This window comes from Gossypium hirsutum, chromosome A03, assembly GCF_007990345.1.
Source record: "Gossypium hirsutum isolate 1008001.06 chromosome A03, Gossypium_hirsutum_v2.1, whole genome shotgun sequence".
In the NCBI taxonomy this organism is placed as follows: Eukaryota; Viridiplantae; Streptophyta; class Magnoliopsida; order Malvales; family Malvaceae; genus Gossypium; species Gossypium hirsutum.
In genome coordinates, this window is record NC_053426.1 from 6529594 (window position 1) to 6544246 (window position 14653).

Sequence of the window (14653 nt, forward strand, 5' to 3'; positions counted from 1 at the left end):
CCATGTGGACTCAAAATGAGCTTTTTGTGTCAAGTATACCAGCCCTGCAAATTTTACACGACAAGCAATTCAATACCTAATTTTTCAACCAATTCAAACTACATTCAAATACCTCCATAACATGTCCAAAATGATAGAGCTAATGACTTAAACAATGTATTCACATAGTTATTCTCAAATTTAAATCAAAACAATCCAATATAACATCATTTAAGCCATTTCAATCTTTATACCAAAATATACCATTTATAATTTCAACAAAACTCATAAACTTATACATATAACCAACTAATATCATTTGTATCATTATATACAACTATTTCTCAACATGACTTACATATGACAACCTAGGTACATGCCATTTACCAAAAAGATAATGTACTTCACCACTTGAGTTCGGGATCGGTTCTGGATGCTGATTCAATGTTAGAGCTTTAACCTAACTTGCGACGGAAACAAACTGTACATTGAGTTTAACACTCAGTGGTATTTCTATAATCCGAATAAATTTATAATATTTAAACATATAATTACACATAACAAAAACTATTCAACAACAATCAAATTCCATAATTATATTGTTCAATACACTTCCAATTATCATTTCTTTTATTTCAATCATTTAATTGCTATTTAATAGCAATTCATAATAAGATATTCAATGCAATTTCAATATCAATATCCATTTCATGAACCCATGGTTCATACAATTCCATGCATTTCAATTACATATTCCATTTCAATGCTCATTCCAATTCATAATCAATATCTTTCAATATCAATCAATTGATCAATTTATTCACAAACCCCTATTAACGTAACTCGGACTCGGATGGATACACGAATCCAACCAGAACACACCAGTACGGCACTCAGTGCCTCATCGGCTATGCCGAAGTATAAATAATACGGTTCTCAGTACCTCATCAGAATTATCCAAAGTAATAATACGACACACACAGTGCCTCACTGATTTGAGGTCGAAGAATCCCTTACCCAATCAATCCTATGGCACGCCAATTATGTCCGACTTATCCCGACATAGTTAATAGTGTTTTCAATTCACATTTCAATTACCAAATAATATCAATTTCAATCAATTCCATTTCAATAAACATTTCAATCATTCTCATGTTTCAGAAGACAATTCAATTCAATATCAATATAATAGCAAATAATATACAATCAATTCAATTTCACTTAACTTACCTATGAAATGACAAATACAATAAATAATTATTAAAATTTAGATTATAGAAATACAAACCGTATTTTTTTGAGTCACTCCTTGTTAACTTTCTCTTTCCCCTTCTTAGCCGATGTCTCTGGCTCAACGTTAGCTACGGAAATTAAAAAAATTAAATTTTTTCAATACATTATAATTTCATATTAAATATTTCAATTTATACAAACTTTTACCTAAATTTCAATTTAGTCCTAAAATTTAACTAACTTCTTTTCTTACAAAACCAATTTCATATCTCAATTTAATTTCTACTTTAATCAAATTTCGACACCCTAATTTCACCATAAAACTCAAAATTTGAATTTCTTTCAATTTAATCCCTACTACTTAAAACTTATGATTTGTTTTACAATTCAACCCTTTTCTCAATTCTAACATGAAATTCTATCAATTCAAACCCTAATTCATCAATTAATTCAACATAAACCACATCTAAAAATCAACTAACTTTCAAATTTTCCACTTATATCAAGTAGTATTTTATTCTAGAATTCCAAAAACATCAAAATTACAAGAAAACGGACTAAATTGACTTACCATTTAAGCTTGAAACCTCAAAACCCTAATTTCTCATTCTTTTTCTTTCCCTTTTTCTTTCTTTCCTTCCTTCCTCTGTTTCGTTTTTGCTATTCTGTTTCTTTTGTTTCTTTTTATGTTTTATTTTATTTTATGTTTTATTATATTAATATTAACTTAATAAATATTATTTCTTAATTAATAAGTAAATACATATATGTATTACAAATGCATGTATAATATTTATTACACATGTATTTTATTTTTACCACACAATTGTTATGATTTGGTTTATTTATTTATTCAGTCCTTTAATTTTTCTTGATTCTATAATTAAGCTTTCACACTTAATTCAATTTAATCCTTATACCTACTTAACCTTAATTCAAACTAATTCACCTAATTAAAATCTAATTAACTACACAACTAACTTCGTAAATATTTTTAATAAATATTTACGAATTCGTTTTACGAAAACGGAGACTCGAAAATGCACTTTTTTGATAACCGTAAATTTTGGGTCGTTACAAGGTGACTGAAAAGTCCGCTATCCACTATCAGTTTAAACACATTTCAAGGTACTCTGGTGACCATTGACAACAATCTTTCTATTGTGCCTAACATTTTTGTGTTTTCAGTAGTGATCTTGATAGTGCTCCTCCACCTAGAGGTTCTTGAAGTTTGTGGGCAACCCTTTATAAAGCTTTTATGCTTAGAGGAATAAAACTCTTTTAGGTGAATTCTCATTTTCTCCTGCTAATGTGATCGCTAACTAAAAAAGGAGTCTATCTCGAGCTTCAACAGAGCTTGTTTATCCAAACCAAGCTTCAAGAAGCGAGGTTGCTTACCATACTGTAAATTAGCTGATGGGAGTTGCCGAAGTCTATGTGGTGGTCTAAGAAAAGAAAATGGAGCTGAGCTATATTAACGACAAAGGATAAAACTGAAAATACAAATAGTGTTTTGAATACTAAATATCAATTAAGACAAAGATACAGTAAAAACTAACTAACTACCAACTAGCAGAACTAAAACTTAGAAAATTTAAAAACTAAGCCCAAGAAAACTGAAGAAGAAAAAGATAACTAGTAAGTTAAAAAGATGGAAGATAACAACCTACTTTTTGTCTTAGCCAAAAGTGGCTTTTAACATTTAATTACAACCCAAAATTTAAGACCAAAATGCCCTTGAACGTTTTCTTATGATTGAGATTGGGGTTAGTGTTGGACAAAAACTACCCCTAGAGTAAATTTTCTCCCCATCAGGTAGCGGTATCGTGACACCTAAGCTTCAGTATCGTGATACCCATTCCTTGGTGTCGAGACATCACTAGAGTTGGCCTCAACCTTCACTAGACCTCTCTTACTATTTACTTTAGTTTCAATAAAAAATACAATATTGAGGATATGTTTCTTCAGTATAGACTAAAGTCTACGAACTAACCGTGAACTCCCAAACCTGAGGACATTTCAGCTTAAGATTTCTATTGTCATCGGCTGGTCTACTCTAATAGACCTACTGATATAATAGAATGGTCCATTACAATCATGCCCTTTGAAATCTCAATAGCATTCTTCAAAACCAAACCTTTAGTGTCATATAAAGTCATTTGTGGTCACTTATTCCCAAACAACAACCTCCAACTGACAGTCCTCCCCTTCCAGCCCAATATTCTCTTTACTCATAACCTTCAACTCGCTCATCTACTGCTTTGCACTCGATGCGTAACTAGCCCTACCTTCTAAATTAAGTCCCAAATGAATCTCTTGATTAAGCAAACTCCTTACATCAGTCTCCTTATTTAGCTATGAATTCAAAATATTTGAAATGTCATCATCTTTTTCTTTTAACCAACAACTATTCACCGTCGAGGCATTTTGGAGAGTCGCCGAGAAAGAAATATCCAAACCATCTCTAGTATCATCTTTCCCTAAACAATCCTAATGGGAAAAAATTATCACTATGAACCAAATGGTCACAGAGAAAACATAAGAGAGTCAAGTTCTCATATCGAAATCAAACATAAACTTTATCCTTTTAAAACAATCTAATCTCTTCCTCCTTTTCAATGGATTTTGAACATCCACCTTAACACTCACACACATTTAACCCCTCCCACTGTGACTGATCAATTTAGAGTCATAATTGGCAAATTTATCAAGGAAATCGCCAAATTGTCATGCCATCGCCTTAATCATCAGACCACTTGGTAGATCATGGATTTACACACAAAAATTCGTAAACACTAGAGGCACACTTAGTGGATCTTCAGTATCCATCAAATTATGGAGCAAGAGAAGATGGTTGTTAAAAGTCTAAGGGGATCTATCTAAGACTCTCTCCATATATATCTCATAGTAAAATCAAAACAGAAATCGCTTTTCCCCAAGATCTTTTATCGTAACACTTCCTAATGAATGCTAATAGTTTTTCATGTATCACCTGGAAATGTACAACACTTATCATTAAAAAACATCCAACCAGATCAAACACTTTAAGCTGGCTCTTGCTCTCTATTTGTCAGAATTTGCTAGACTTCTTCATTGCCATCCGATATACTCAAATCTGCAATCTGATTCGCTATTAAAATAAAATGAAAAAACAAACTCAACATTAACCGCTTACACCACACACCGCACAACAAATTGAAAAACCCTAAAAACGTCCTACAGAAGTAAATTTACATAGAAAAAAATGTGAGGGAGATTTCTAGATGTAAGAAATATAAAAACTAAATCTAGATCTTAACCTTTATTATTATTTTTTATTTTTTAAGAAAATAAATATTTAGATATATTTTATTGTGGTAGTGAAAAATGTCCATAAAGGGCAATTAAAGCTAGCTTCCGTATAAGATAAGTAGGTATTGACATAAAGTTCCAATTTCCAATAATAATAAAAAGTTTAATGTGATAGCTGCCATAGGCATTCATGGGCCATACCACCTATTATTGCCTTCAACGAGTGGGGGCCCAACCCAAACATCAATGATAATTACGTTTTCGGTACTTTAAAATCAACCCAAGAATATGCTTATCGGAATACAAGCTTTCATTTAATAATGAAATGTTAATAATTTAAATTTTAAAATATTTTAAATTTGAAATTATTTAATTAAATAAATTAAATAATTCGAGTTAAAATCAACGGACTCAACATAGAAAAAATTACTAATAATTATAATTTAAATTAAATCAAATTTAAAATAATTTAAACTTAAAATAACCAAAATCTAAAATAATTAAAATTTAAAGCTAACACAAATTTAAAATTTTTAAAATTCAAATTAATCAAATACAAAATAATTCAATCCATCTAATTAAAAAAAATCAAAGTAACGGTTGTATGTAATTAAACAAATCATTTGGTTCTTGAAAATGAAATTTTCATTTGATGGTTTTGCAAACTAATTTAGATAAAGAATATTTAATCATGAGTTCAAGTCTGACTCTGATGACTGTTTGAGAGTGTAGCCGTCCAAGGCCTAAAGTTAGAAGAGGCCCAAAAAAAATTTCAGCCTTTTATGTGGAAAAATATTTTCAGACTTAAATAAATTAATTAAATTATTAGGGTTTTTAATTTTTCACCATAAATGCTTTATCTCCTAGGGCTCCAAAAGCTTTTCAACTTTTATTGTATTATATTTTATAATTTCTTTTTAAAAGGATCTAATTTATTATTTCGCTTAGGGCCCAAAAATGTTTAGAATGGGCATGCACGAATTGGAAAAATTCCACCTAATTTAAATTAAATAATTTTTAAAAGTATTTTTATTTATTCTTCATTTAAAAAATATATAAATGTTATATTTTTAATATATGTTAAATTAGGGAAAACTATACATATGGTCACTCAACTATGTTCACGTTTCTATTTTTGTTACCCAACTTTAAAAAAAATTCAATTTAGGCACTGACGTTTAAATTCGTTCCTGTTTTGGTCATCCACGGTTAAATTGATAATGGAAAATATTTCTTTAACTGATTTAATAACACATTTAGTCTTCAACACTTAGATATATTCTATCAATTTGATTCTAATTCTAAATAATTCAATAAATTTAACCTTTCATATTTGCAAATTCTAGCAATTTGATCCTCAAACTTACCAACCAAAGCTTTCAACTTTTAAAATAAAAGCATTCCACATCTATTAATTGTTTTATTTATGACTAAAATTATCCAATTCAACACATAACCCTCTTTGTTTATATTTTTAATAAGTTAGTGTTAGAAATCAACTAAACCCTATTAAAAATAATAGAAAAATACAAAATTTTGAAAATATAAGTTACAATAAAATTATATAAATAATTTAATATTTGTAAAAATATTTTTTCACTCTAGTAGCATAATTTTTGTTTTTAATCAAATTAGTAATAATTTGAGACTAAATCATATAATTAGTGATACGTATTGCTTATTATTGATTTAAAAATTAAAAATCAATTGAGTACTTAATGATCTCTTAATCAGTTTATAAATTAAAAAAAAAATCATTATCAATGTAACAAAAGGAAATTTAATTAATTCTTTCACTTTTTTTCTTATGAAAAATTAAATGTTCATAATTTTTCTTATATAATTATTGATTGAACAATTAGATTTTTCAAAACCATATTTGTTAGCTCTAGATTAAATCTCCAATTTCAAGGACCTACTTCCAAGACTATTTATATGTACTTTTAAAGAAATCTTATATTGTTAACAACAAGAGTAAATCTAAAGTGTTATTTTTTAAGGTTTTTCCATTTTAATTACCCAAAAATGTATCAATCAAAGGGATATACAATATTCTATTTAGAAGAAAACTAATGAAAAAAGAAATGATAATTGGCTCGGAAAACGGGGCGTTAGTTGAGAGAAAATTTTTTTGGGGGTTTTTACAAATTTATAGATGTGGAATGTTTTTTAAAAGTTGAAAGCTTTGGTTAACAAGTTTAAGGATAGAGTATGTAAATATTGAGGACTAAATGTGCTATTATACTAGTTAAAAAAAGGCTTTATGTTATCAATTTAAGGATAGGTGACCAAAATAGAAACGAGCTCAAACATTAATGCCTAAATTAAAAAAGTTTAAAGTTGAATAACCAAAACAAAAATACGAACTTGGTTGAATGATCATTTATATAGTTTAGAAAATAAATTATATATACAAATTAAACTAAGTCAAGATCATAGTTAGACTCTTAACTTAAAATTATTTATTCTTTCTGTAACGAGACCTAACATGAATCATAAACACACGTATCTATATACTTTGGATATACAATGTTCAAAATTGGAACAAATCCTATTCATTCACAATCTCCGTCAAAGCTGGATTCTAGTGAAGACCAAGCTATTACTTCAACATTGCGAATTTTGGCACCATGAAAATTACGTTTTGGGTGCTTCAAAATGATCCAAGGATATGCTTATCCCCAAATTCCAAAATTCCATTGTTTAATTCTAATTCTAATTTATTTTAATATAAAAAATTGATAATATTAATTTAAAAATAACTTTTATTCGAAATCATTCAAATGAATAATTTTAAATAACTTAAATTAAAATGATTTAACATGATATTGTTGGTAATATAAGGTGAGTAATCCCATATTGGTTGAGAAAATGTTATTAAGAGGATTTAAATATAGTCTTGCCTCTCACTCTTATTGAGTAGTACACCTATGTTTATTTGTACAAATATTAAAATATTGTGTTAACCTTAGAAAGTCAACATGATCATGATGGATTTATTTCTAAGGTAGCGATTCTTTCACGACATAGTAATTATTTTATTTATTTATGCTCAGTTTATTTTTCCTAATAAATACTAATGAATTCAAGGAAAATTTGAATTTAAAACTCTATTTATCTAGTAAAATTTTGTATATTATGGAGAGGTAGTTGCTATATAGCTATCTATAATATATATATTTATAATAATTCTATTTGTCCGTTAAAATTTTATATGTTATGTTGTTATACATCAATTTATACTATATATATATAAGCATGAATTTGGAGAAATTTTTAAACCGACAAGTATACTATTTATTTTTCATCATATTACTAAATTAACTTTTATAATGTAATTTAGAATTATTAGATAAAATAATTTCACTAGTTTTAAAATAGAGTTATTCATTCAATAGAATTATAAACATAAAATATATAAAATTTTGTGATAGTTAGAATTATAAATATAATTTACAATTAAAAATTTTACTATTTTTTTAATAGTGCTAATTTTATTGATGTCAAATAGAGTTATTGTTTGAATAGAACTCTAAGCATCTTAATTATTGCTTAATTAATATTATAGTTATATACCAATTAAAATTTAAGCTTGACATTATAAATAACATTTAATAGTTAGACAAATTTGACCAAGTAGCATCTAAAAAAAATTATCGGTAAAAAAATGGATGTTACATCTTATTGCCAATTTTCTTCATCCAAGAAAACCTATTGGTGGCTGGTGGAGTTTTAGCAAACGACAGGCACCGTTATTTGTCCATCACAACTTGTAAAAACAACAAAGATACCCAAAAAATAGACCTGCAAATTGAAAATATAGAAGACGCGTGTAGTGAATGAAAATAATAAAAAAAGAAATAGTTGATGGGAGAGGAAAAATGCAAGCGATAACCAGCCTAGAGACGGACACTGTCGTTGAGTAAAACTTTTAATCATTATTTTAAATGTGTTTATAAGTTAGTTTAAATAAAATTTCTATTTATCATGAATTATTATTATAATTATTGCATGTTGTTTTACCTTCTTCTTTTTTTCAAATTAACATTATAGTTTACTTTCTCATATAGTTCTAAAATTTTATATTATTTAAAAATTAAGAAAATTTATCATATTAATGATAGATAACAATAATTAAAAATAAATAATTTGAAAATTAAATTTGTAAAATCACATACGTTGCATTAGATGTAACACCCCTTACCCGTATCCAACACCGGAATAGGGTACGAGGCATTACCAAAACACATACACTTGTAAACGTATTTAACCGAGTTATAAAATTTCATCAAAATTAAAACTTTCAAAATAATTAACATGTTTCTATAACTTTTCACAATATATCCTCAAAATATTATAATCATAATAATTAGGGCCTGCGAGACCCGATACATACTCATGCAATTTAATGCTTCATTTCCATTTCATTCAATTCGCAATTTCTCATGCTCATAATTTAAATCATATCACTAGCAATTTCCATTTAATTCACGTGCAATTCAATGACATCAAATTCAAAACTAATACGTATTTACCATTTAACTCAATGTTTATTGATTATACCATTCAATAACACATTTATGAAATTCTCAATTTAGCAATGAAAATATCACTTTAGTTTGAATGACAACATCGTCCTGATATAAATACACTACCACTTATCCATTTACTTTAATTCTTTTGGGCCCATTTGTCACTTACCATCCTTAATCAAATTAGGGAACGGTCACGGAAAATTGAGTACTTCACTTTCACTTTGCCATAGTATAACTATGGTCTTACGTATGATCACTTATCACTTGTCCCTGATCAGATAAGTGTAGCCACCTATCACTTTGTTTCTTGATCAGATAAGTGTAGCCACTTATCACTTTGTCTCTTGATCAGATAAGTGTAGCTAAAGCTATCACTTATCACTTTGTCTCTTGATCAGATAAGTATAGCCGAAGCTATCACTTATCACTTTTCACTTGTCACTTGATCAGATAAGTGTAGCCGAAGCTATCACTTATCACTTTGTCACTTGATCAGATAAGTATAGCCGAAGCTATTACTTATCACTTTCCACTTGTCACTTGATCAGATAAGTGTAGCTAAAGCTACCACTTATCACTTTGTCACTTGATCAGAAGTACTCAAATCCGGCGTTCCGCTCAATTTGATCATTTATTCATATATCAGGCTTACCAACATGTGTTAATTCATAAACCATTCATGGTATTATTTCATGCCAAATCATATACTGAATATACCATACACACATACTATGAAACTTTATTTTCACACATGAGCTTAAACCATGACCAATAATGCACAAAAATAAGCATCATTCATATTTCATCGTTTATGAGTTATAATCAAACATATGACCATTTATACACGAATCATTCATATATTTCCCAATTTTCCTCCTCCTCCTCTCCATTTCACATCCTTAATGTGTATAACACACTTAAACAACATTAACCATAATTTCAATATTCACTAACATGTATATTCAAAGCTGTTTATCCGAGTCAGAGTCACTAAATTATTTTTATCCGGAGCTACAGAGCTCCAAATTAAGATCCGTTAATTTTCCCTGAAACTAGACTCACATATCTTCATACCATAAAATTTTCATAATTTTTGGTTCAGCCAAATAGTACAGTTTATTCTTTAAAGTTTCCCCTGTTTCGCTGTCTGACAGTTCCGACCACTCTTCACTAAAAATTAATTATCTCATTGTACAGAATTCGGATGATGTTTTAGCTTGTTTCTTCTAAAAATAGACTCATTAAGGATTCTAACCATATAAACTATAACTCATAATCATTTTTGTACAATTCTTAATGATTTTCCAAAGTCAGAACAGGGGAACCCGAATTCATTCTGACCTTGTCTCACAAAATCTATTATATCTCATGATTTACAATTCCATTGCTCACATCATTTCTTTTATAAGAAACTAGACTCAATCAGCTTTAGTTTCATATTTTATTCATCCTCTAATTCAATCTCTACAATTTTTGGTGATTTTTCAAAGTTACACTACTGCTGCTGTCCAAAACTGCTTTAGTGCAAAATGTTGATTTCCATTTTGCCCCAAATTTCACAGTTTATACAATTCGGTCCTTTCTCAATTAACCCCTCAATTAATCTAATTTTCTCAATTAGTACTTTACTAGACATTATAAGTTGTTACACAACTATTGAAATTCAGAATTTCCACATATAACTCTATCTTCAAACTCTTTTACTATTAGGTCCCAAACATTCACTTTCTATTCAATTCTTTCAATAAAATCAGCATATGAACAATTTAAAGCTCTAATTTCATGCTAAATCATCATATACTTCCAGCACATATTCATATCAACTTTCAACTTCTTTCATAAAATCAAAAACTAATGGATTTAACAAGTGGGCCTAGTTGTAAAAGTCATAAAAATACAAAAATTTCAAGAAATAGTCAAGAATTGAACTTACTTGTAATAAAAATATGAAGAACCAGCTTGAAGAAGCCCTTCCATGGTGTTTTAGCTGATGAGAATTCAGAAAAATGAAGAGAAATCTAGATAATTCCACTTGGGTCCTAACTTTATTAAGCAAATTTTACAATTTTCCAATTTTGCCCTTAATTCTCCTTACTTTCTTGCTGATTTCATGCCTCTGCCGTCCAGCCCAAATAGACCTTGGGTCTATTCGCCTTTAAAGCCCTCTTCCTTTTATCATTTAAGCTATTTAATCATTTCCCAAAATTTTGCATTTGTTACAATTTAGTCCTTTTTGTTCAATTAATTATCGGAACTTTAAAATTTCTTAACGAAACTTTAATACTAACTTTTTAACACTCCATGAATATTTATAAAAATATTTATGGCTCAGTTTAAAATCCCCGAGGTCTTGATACCTCATTTCGATTCTAATTATTTTAATATTTATTTCTAGTGCACTATTCACTATTTCAAAAATTTTCCTAACTTCATATTTAACTTATACTTACTAAATTAATAATATTTTCTACCCATTTGTCGAATTTAGTGATCTCGAATCACCGTTCCGACACCTCTGAAAATTCAAGCCATTACATTTTTTTTTCGTCGGATTTGTGGTCCCGAAACCACTGTTCCGACTAAGCCTAAAATCGAGCTATTACATTAGAAGCTAGTAAGAAACAAATCTCTAAGACACTTACAACGATATTTAAGATTCAGATCATAATAGAGGTTTTTTTTTCTTTTTATAAATTTTCAAATTAAAAAACTGTAATTATGTTAAAAAATATTTATTGTTGAGATTTAGATGGTATTTTTAATAAAATTTACAAATGAAATTTCATTTACTAAAAATTGTTTTCATTTAATAATATATTATTAATATATTTTTATATAAATTTTAAACATTTTAATGAAAAGTATATTAATTAAAAATTACTATTATTATTTATTTCACTTAGGAATAGAACTAATTTTACACATGATGTGCTTGGACACCACAGAGTAATTAGATGAATGTGTAATTATTTAGGTAATAAATACACCCTATTGTAATTATAAAGAATTTGGGGTGTTTCAATTGCACTCAATTACAATGATTATTTAAACTACTAAATGACTTTCTAAACGCATCATTAAATTTTAGATAAGGGGGTGTTATAAAGAACAAATTTAGTAAATAGTGCACTTCGTATTTTTATGGTTGTTATTATGTGTGAAAATTTGTTATAAAGGGCAAGCATAAAACATAAAAATAAAAAAAAGTATTTTATAAAAAAATTGATTGTTATAATTAAATGAGCATGACAGTTATAACGAGGACTGACTCTGCATTTTTACCAATAATATATTTGTGGTTTGTTCTTAAGTAGAGTGATTTTTCTTTATCATAATAATATAAATCTAGATTAAACCAGATCAATCGAGTTAGTTGATTAAAAAGGAATATGTTGGTCTAACAATTCAATAAATAAAACTTTCCTAACATAAATTGGTAGAGTAGTGTAATCAAAGAAACCTCGTTAACGTGGGTGTTTACAAAACGTAAGCTTAGTGATAAAACTTATACAAAATATTTTTTGACGAAGCACTAGAGAATATGTATAAGAAAAATATGAAAAAAATAAGGATATATGAATTGTAGTTTATAGAAGCCCAAAAATCTACCAATTTTAATTTTTCAAAACAAGCCCAAATATCAAAACTTGCTCAGCCCAATGCAGTCTCTGAAAATAGTAAATGACGGAAACATCCCTCGTACGCGCCTATTGTTCCCCACCTCGTAAAAGGTTAGATCGGGTATTAAACAAGAAAAACCCTAGCTATATTATATCATCTCTTTACACTCTTTCAGTTTTACGAAAACCCTAGCCACCTTCTTTCCTACGCCAAAATGCCGCCAAAATTTGATCCAAGCCAAGTCGTCGACGTCTTCGTCCGCGTCACCGGCGGTGAAGTCGGAGCAGCTAGTTCACTCGCTCCGAAGATCGGTCCTCTCGGTCTCTCTCCCAAGAAGATCGGAGAAGATATCGCTAAAGAGACCGCCAAGGAATGGAAGGGTCTCCGCGTAACCGTCAAGCTCACTGTCCAGAACCGCCAGGCGAAGGTCATGGTGGTACCGTCGGCGGCAGCGCTGGTAATCAAGGCATTGAAGGAACCGGAGAGGGATAGGAAGAAGACCAAGAACATCAAGCATAACGGGAACATCGGACTCGATGACGTCATAGAGATCGCTAAAGTAATGAGGCCGAGGTCCATGGCTAAGGATTTGAGAGGGACGGTGAAGGAGATTCTGGGCACCTGTGTTTCCGTTGGGTGTACCGTCGATGGTAAAGACCCTAAAGATTTGCAGCAGGAGATTGATGATGGTGATGTTGATGTTCCTCTCGAGTGAGTAAACTTCCTTTATTACTTTTAAGATCATATCTTGTTTAATTTTGTTTATCTGTATGGTTTTGGAGAATTTACGGATATTTTCTATCAGAGATTGTTTTTGAGGTTAATTTTAGATGATGTTAACATTTGTGGGTCATCTTTATGGCTATATATGTGATGTTTAGTTATATCCTCTGTTTGTCCTTTATATTGTATTTTTTTTCGTAATGCAAGTCTTGGTGTTTTGCTTAAGCTTGGTAATTTGGAAATGAATTGAAAATGTGAGTCTTTTGACCATGCTTCAGCTTAGTAAGTGAGAAATTAATGGAAAATGTTGCATTTTAGTATAGTTTTTAAGTTATTCAATGTGATTTAGGAACTTGATTGCATTGATCTACTGGTTCTCTATGAGTAATGTTATTGAGATTGTATTTTTAAGATTGATATATCTTTGAATGTTGTTGCTAAAGAATCTGAATGCACATACTATTAGAATACTTTGTTATCACAACAGGATTATGTGCATTGTTAGTTGTAGCTGTTCAGGCTTAGATTATTTTCAAAAGTTTGAGAGTCCTATTCTTGCAGTTGTCAGCTAGACCTGTGAATTTTGCTCCGAAACCCTAAACCGGCTTGAACCCAAAATGATTGAACTTGTATTGACCCGGTCTAAAAAAACCTCAGCCTCCCAAACCTTAAATGAAGACCTGGAGCAGAAATAATCCGAAAATTTTAAAACCGATCCATTCAATTTACAGGTTTATTGGTCTAACCATTTTTACATGCTTAACATCATTTGTCTGTTTAGCTGGTTTAGCTTCATTGCTAAATGTTTGACTTATCAGTGATTTATTTGATTCATTATTGCATCCTGAATAAATGTATTATTGTGTTGTGGGCTATCAGAAAGCTTAGCATCTGTGTAAATTTCGGTCTTCCCTCTAGTATTCTCAAATTCTCAATTTTGTCCTTGGTACTTAAATTTGGTCTCTCTAGTTTGATTATGGTATTAGTTATACCAAATAGCTAACACTTTATGCTGATATGGATTTTTTTGTTGTTGTTGGAAAGGGTGTTTTTAGCTATATTACCTATTTGGATTAATTAATGACAGTATAAAGGTAGGAAAAAAATAAATTATGTCAAAGTACATTAAAACTCAAATGAGTATAATTGAGGGACCAAAATCATAATTAAACCTATGGATGGAGGGACCAAAATTCTTAATTGAGTATAATTGTGTTGTGAGGCATGTTAGTAAGGTTATGGGTTTAGGGGTTAGGAATGAAGAATACTCA

At 29.4% G+C, this 14653-nt stretch overlaps 1 protein-coding gene and 1 long non-coding RNA gene across 2 annotated transcripts; one reads left to right on the forward strand and one right to left on the reverse strand.

Moving 5' to 3' along the window:
* Positions 1-8076: 8076 nt before the first annotated feature.
* LOC107887978 (uncharacterized) lies at positions 8077-11058 on the reverse strand. The gene is made up of 2 exons (XR_001681227.2): positions 10972-11058; positions 8077-8307 (listed from the first exon to the last, which is right to left on the reverse strand). It is a non-coding gene; the product is annotated as an uncharacterized lncRNA (long non-coding RNA).
* A 1694-nt stretch (positions 11059-12752) lies between these two features.
* On the forward strand, positions 12753-13543 carry LOC107963874 (60S ribosomal protein L12-3). The gene has a single exon (XM_016900382.2). The coding sequence runs from the start codon at positions 12874-12876 to the stop codon at positions 13372-13374; it is 501 nt and encodes a 166-aa protein (XP_016755871.2). The 5' UTR covers positions 12753-12873; the 3' UTR covers positions 13375-13543.
* The last annotated feature ends 1110 nt before the right edge of the window (positions 13544-14653 follow it).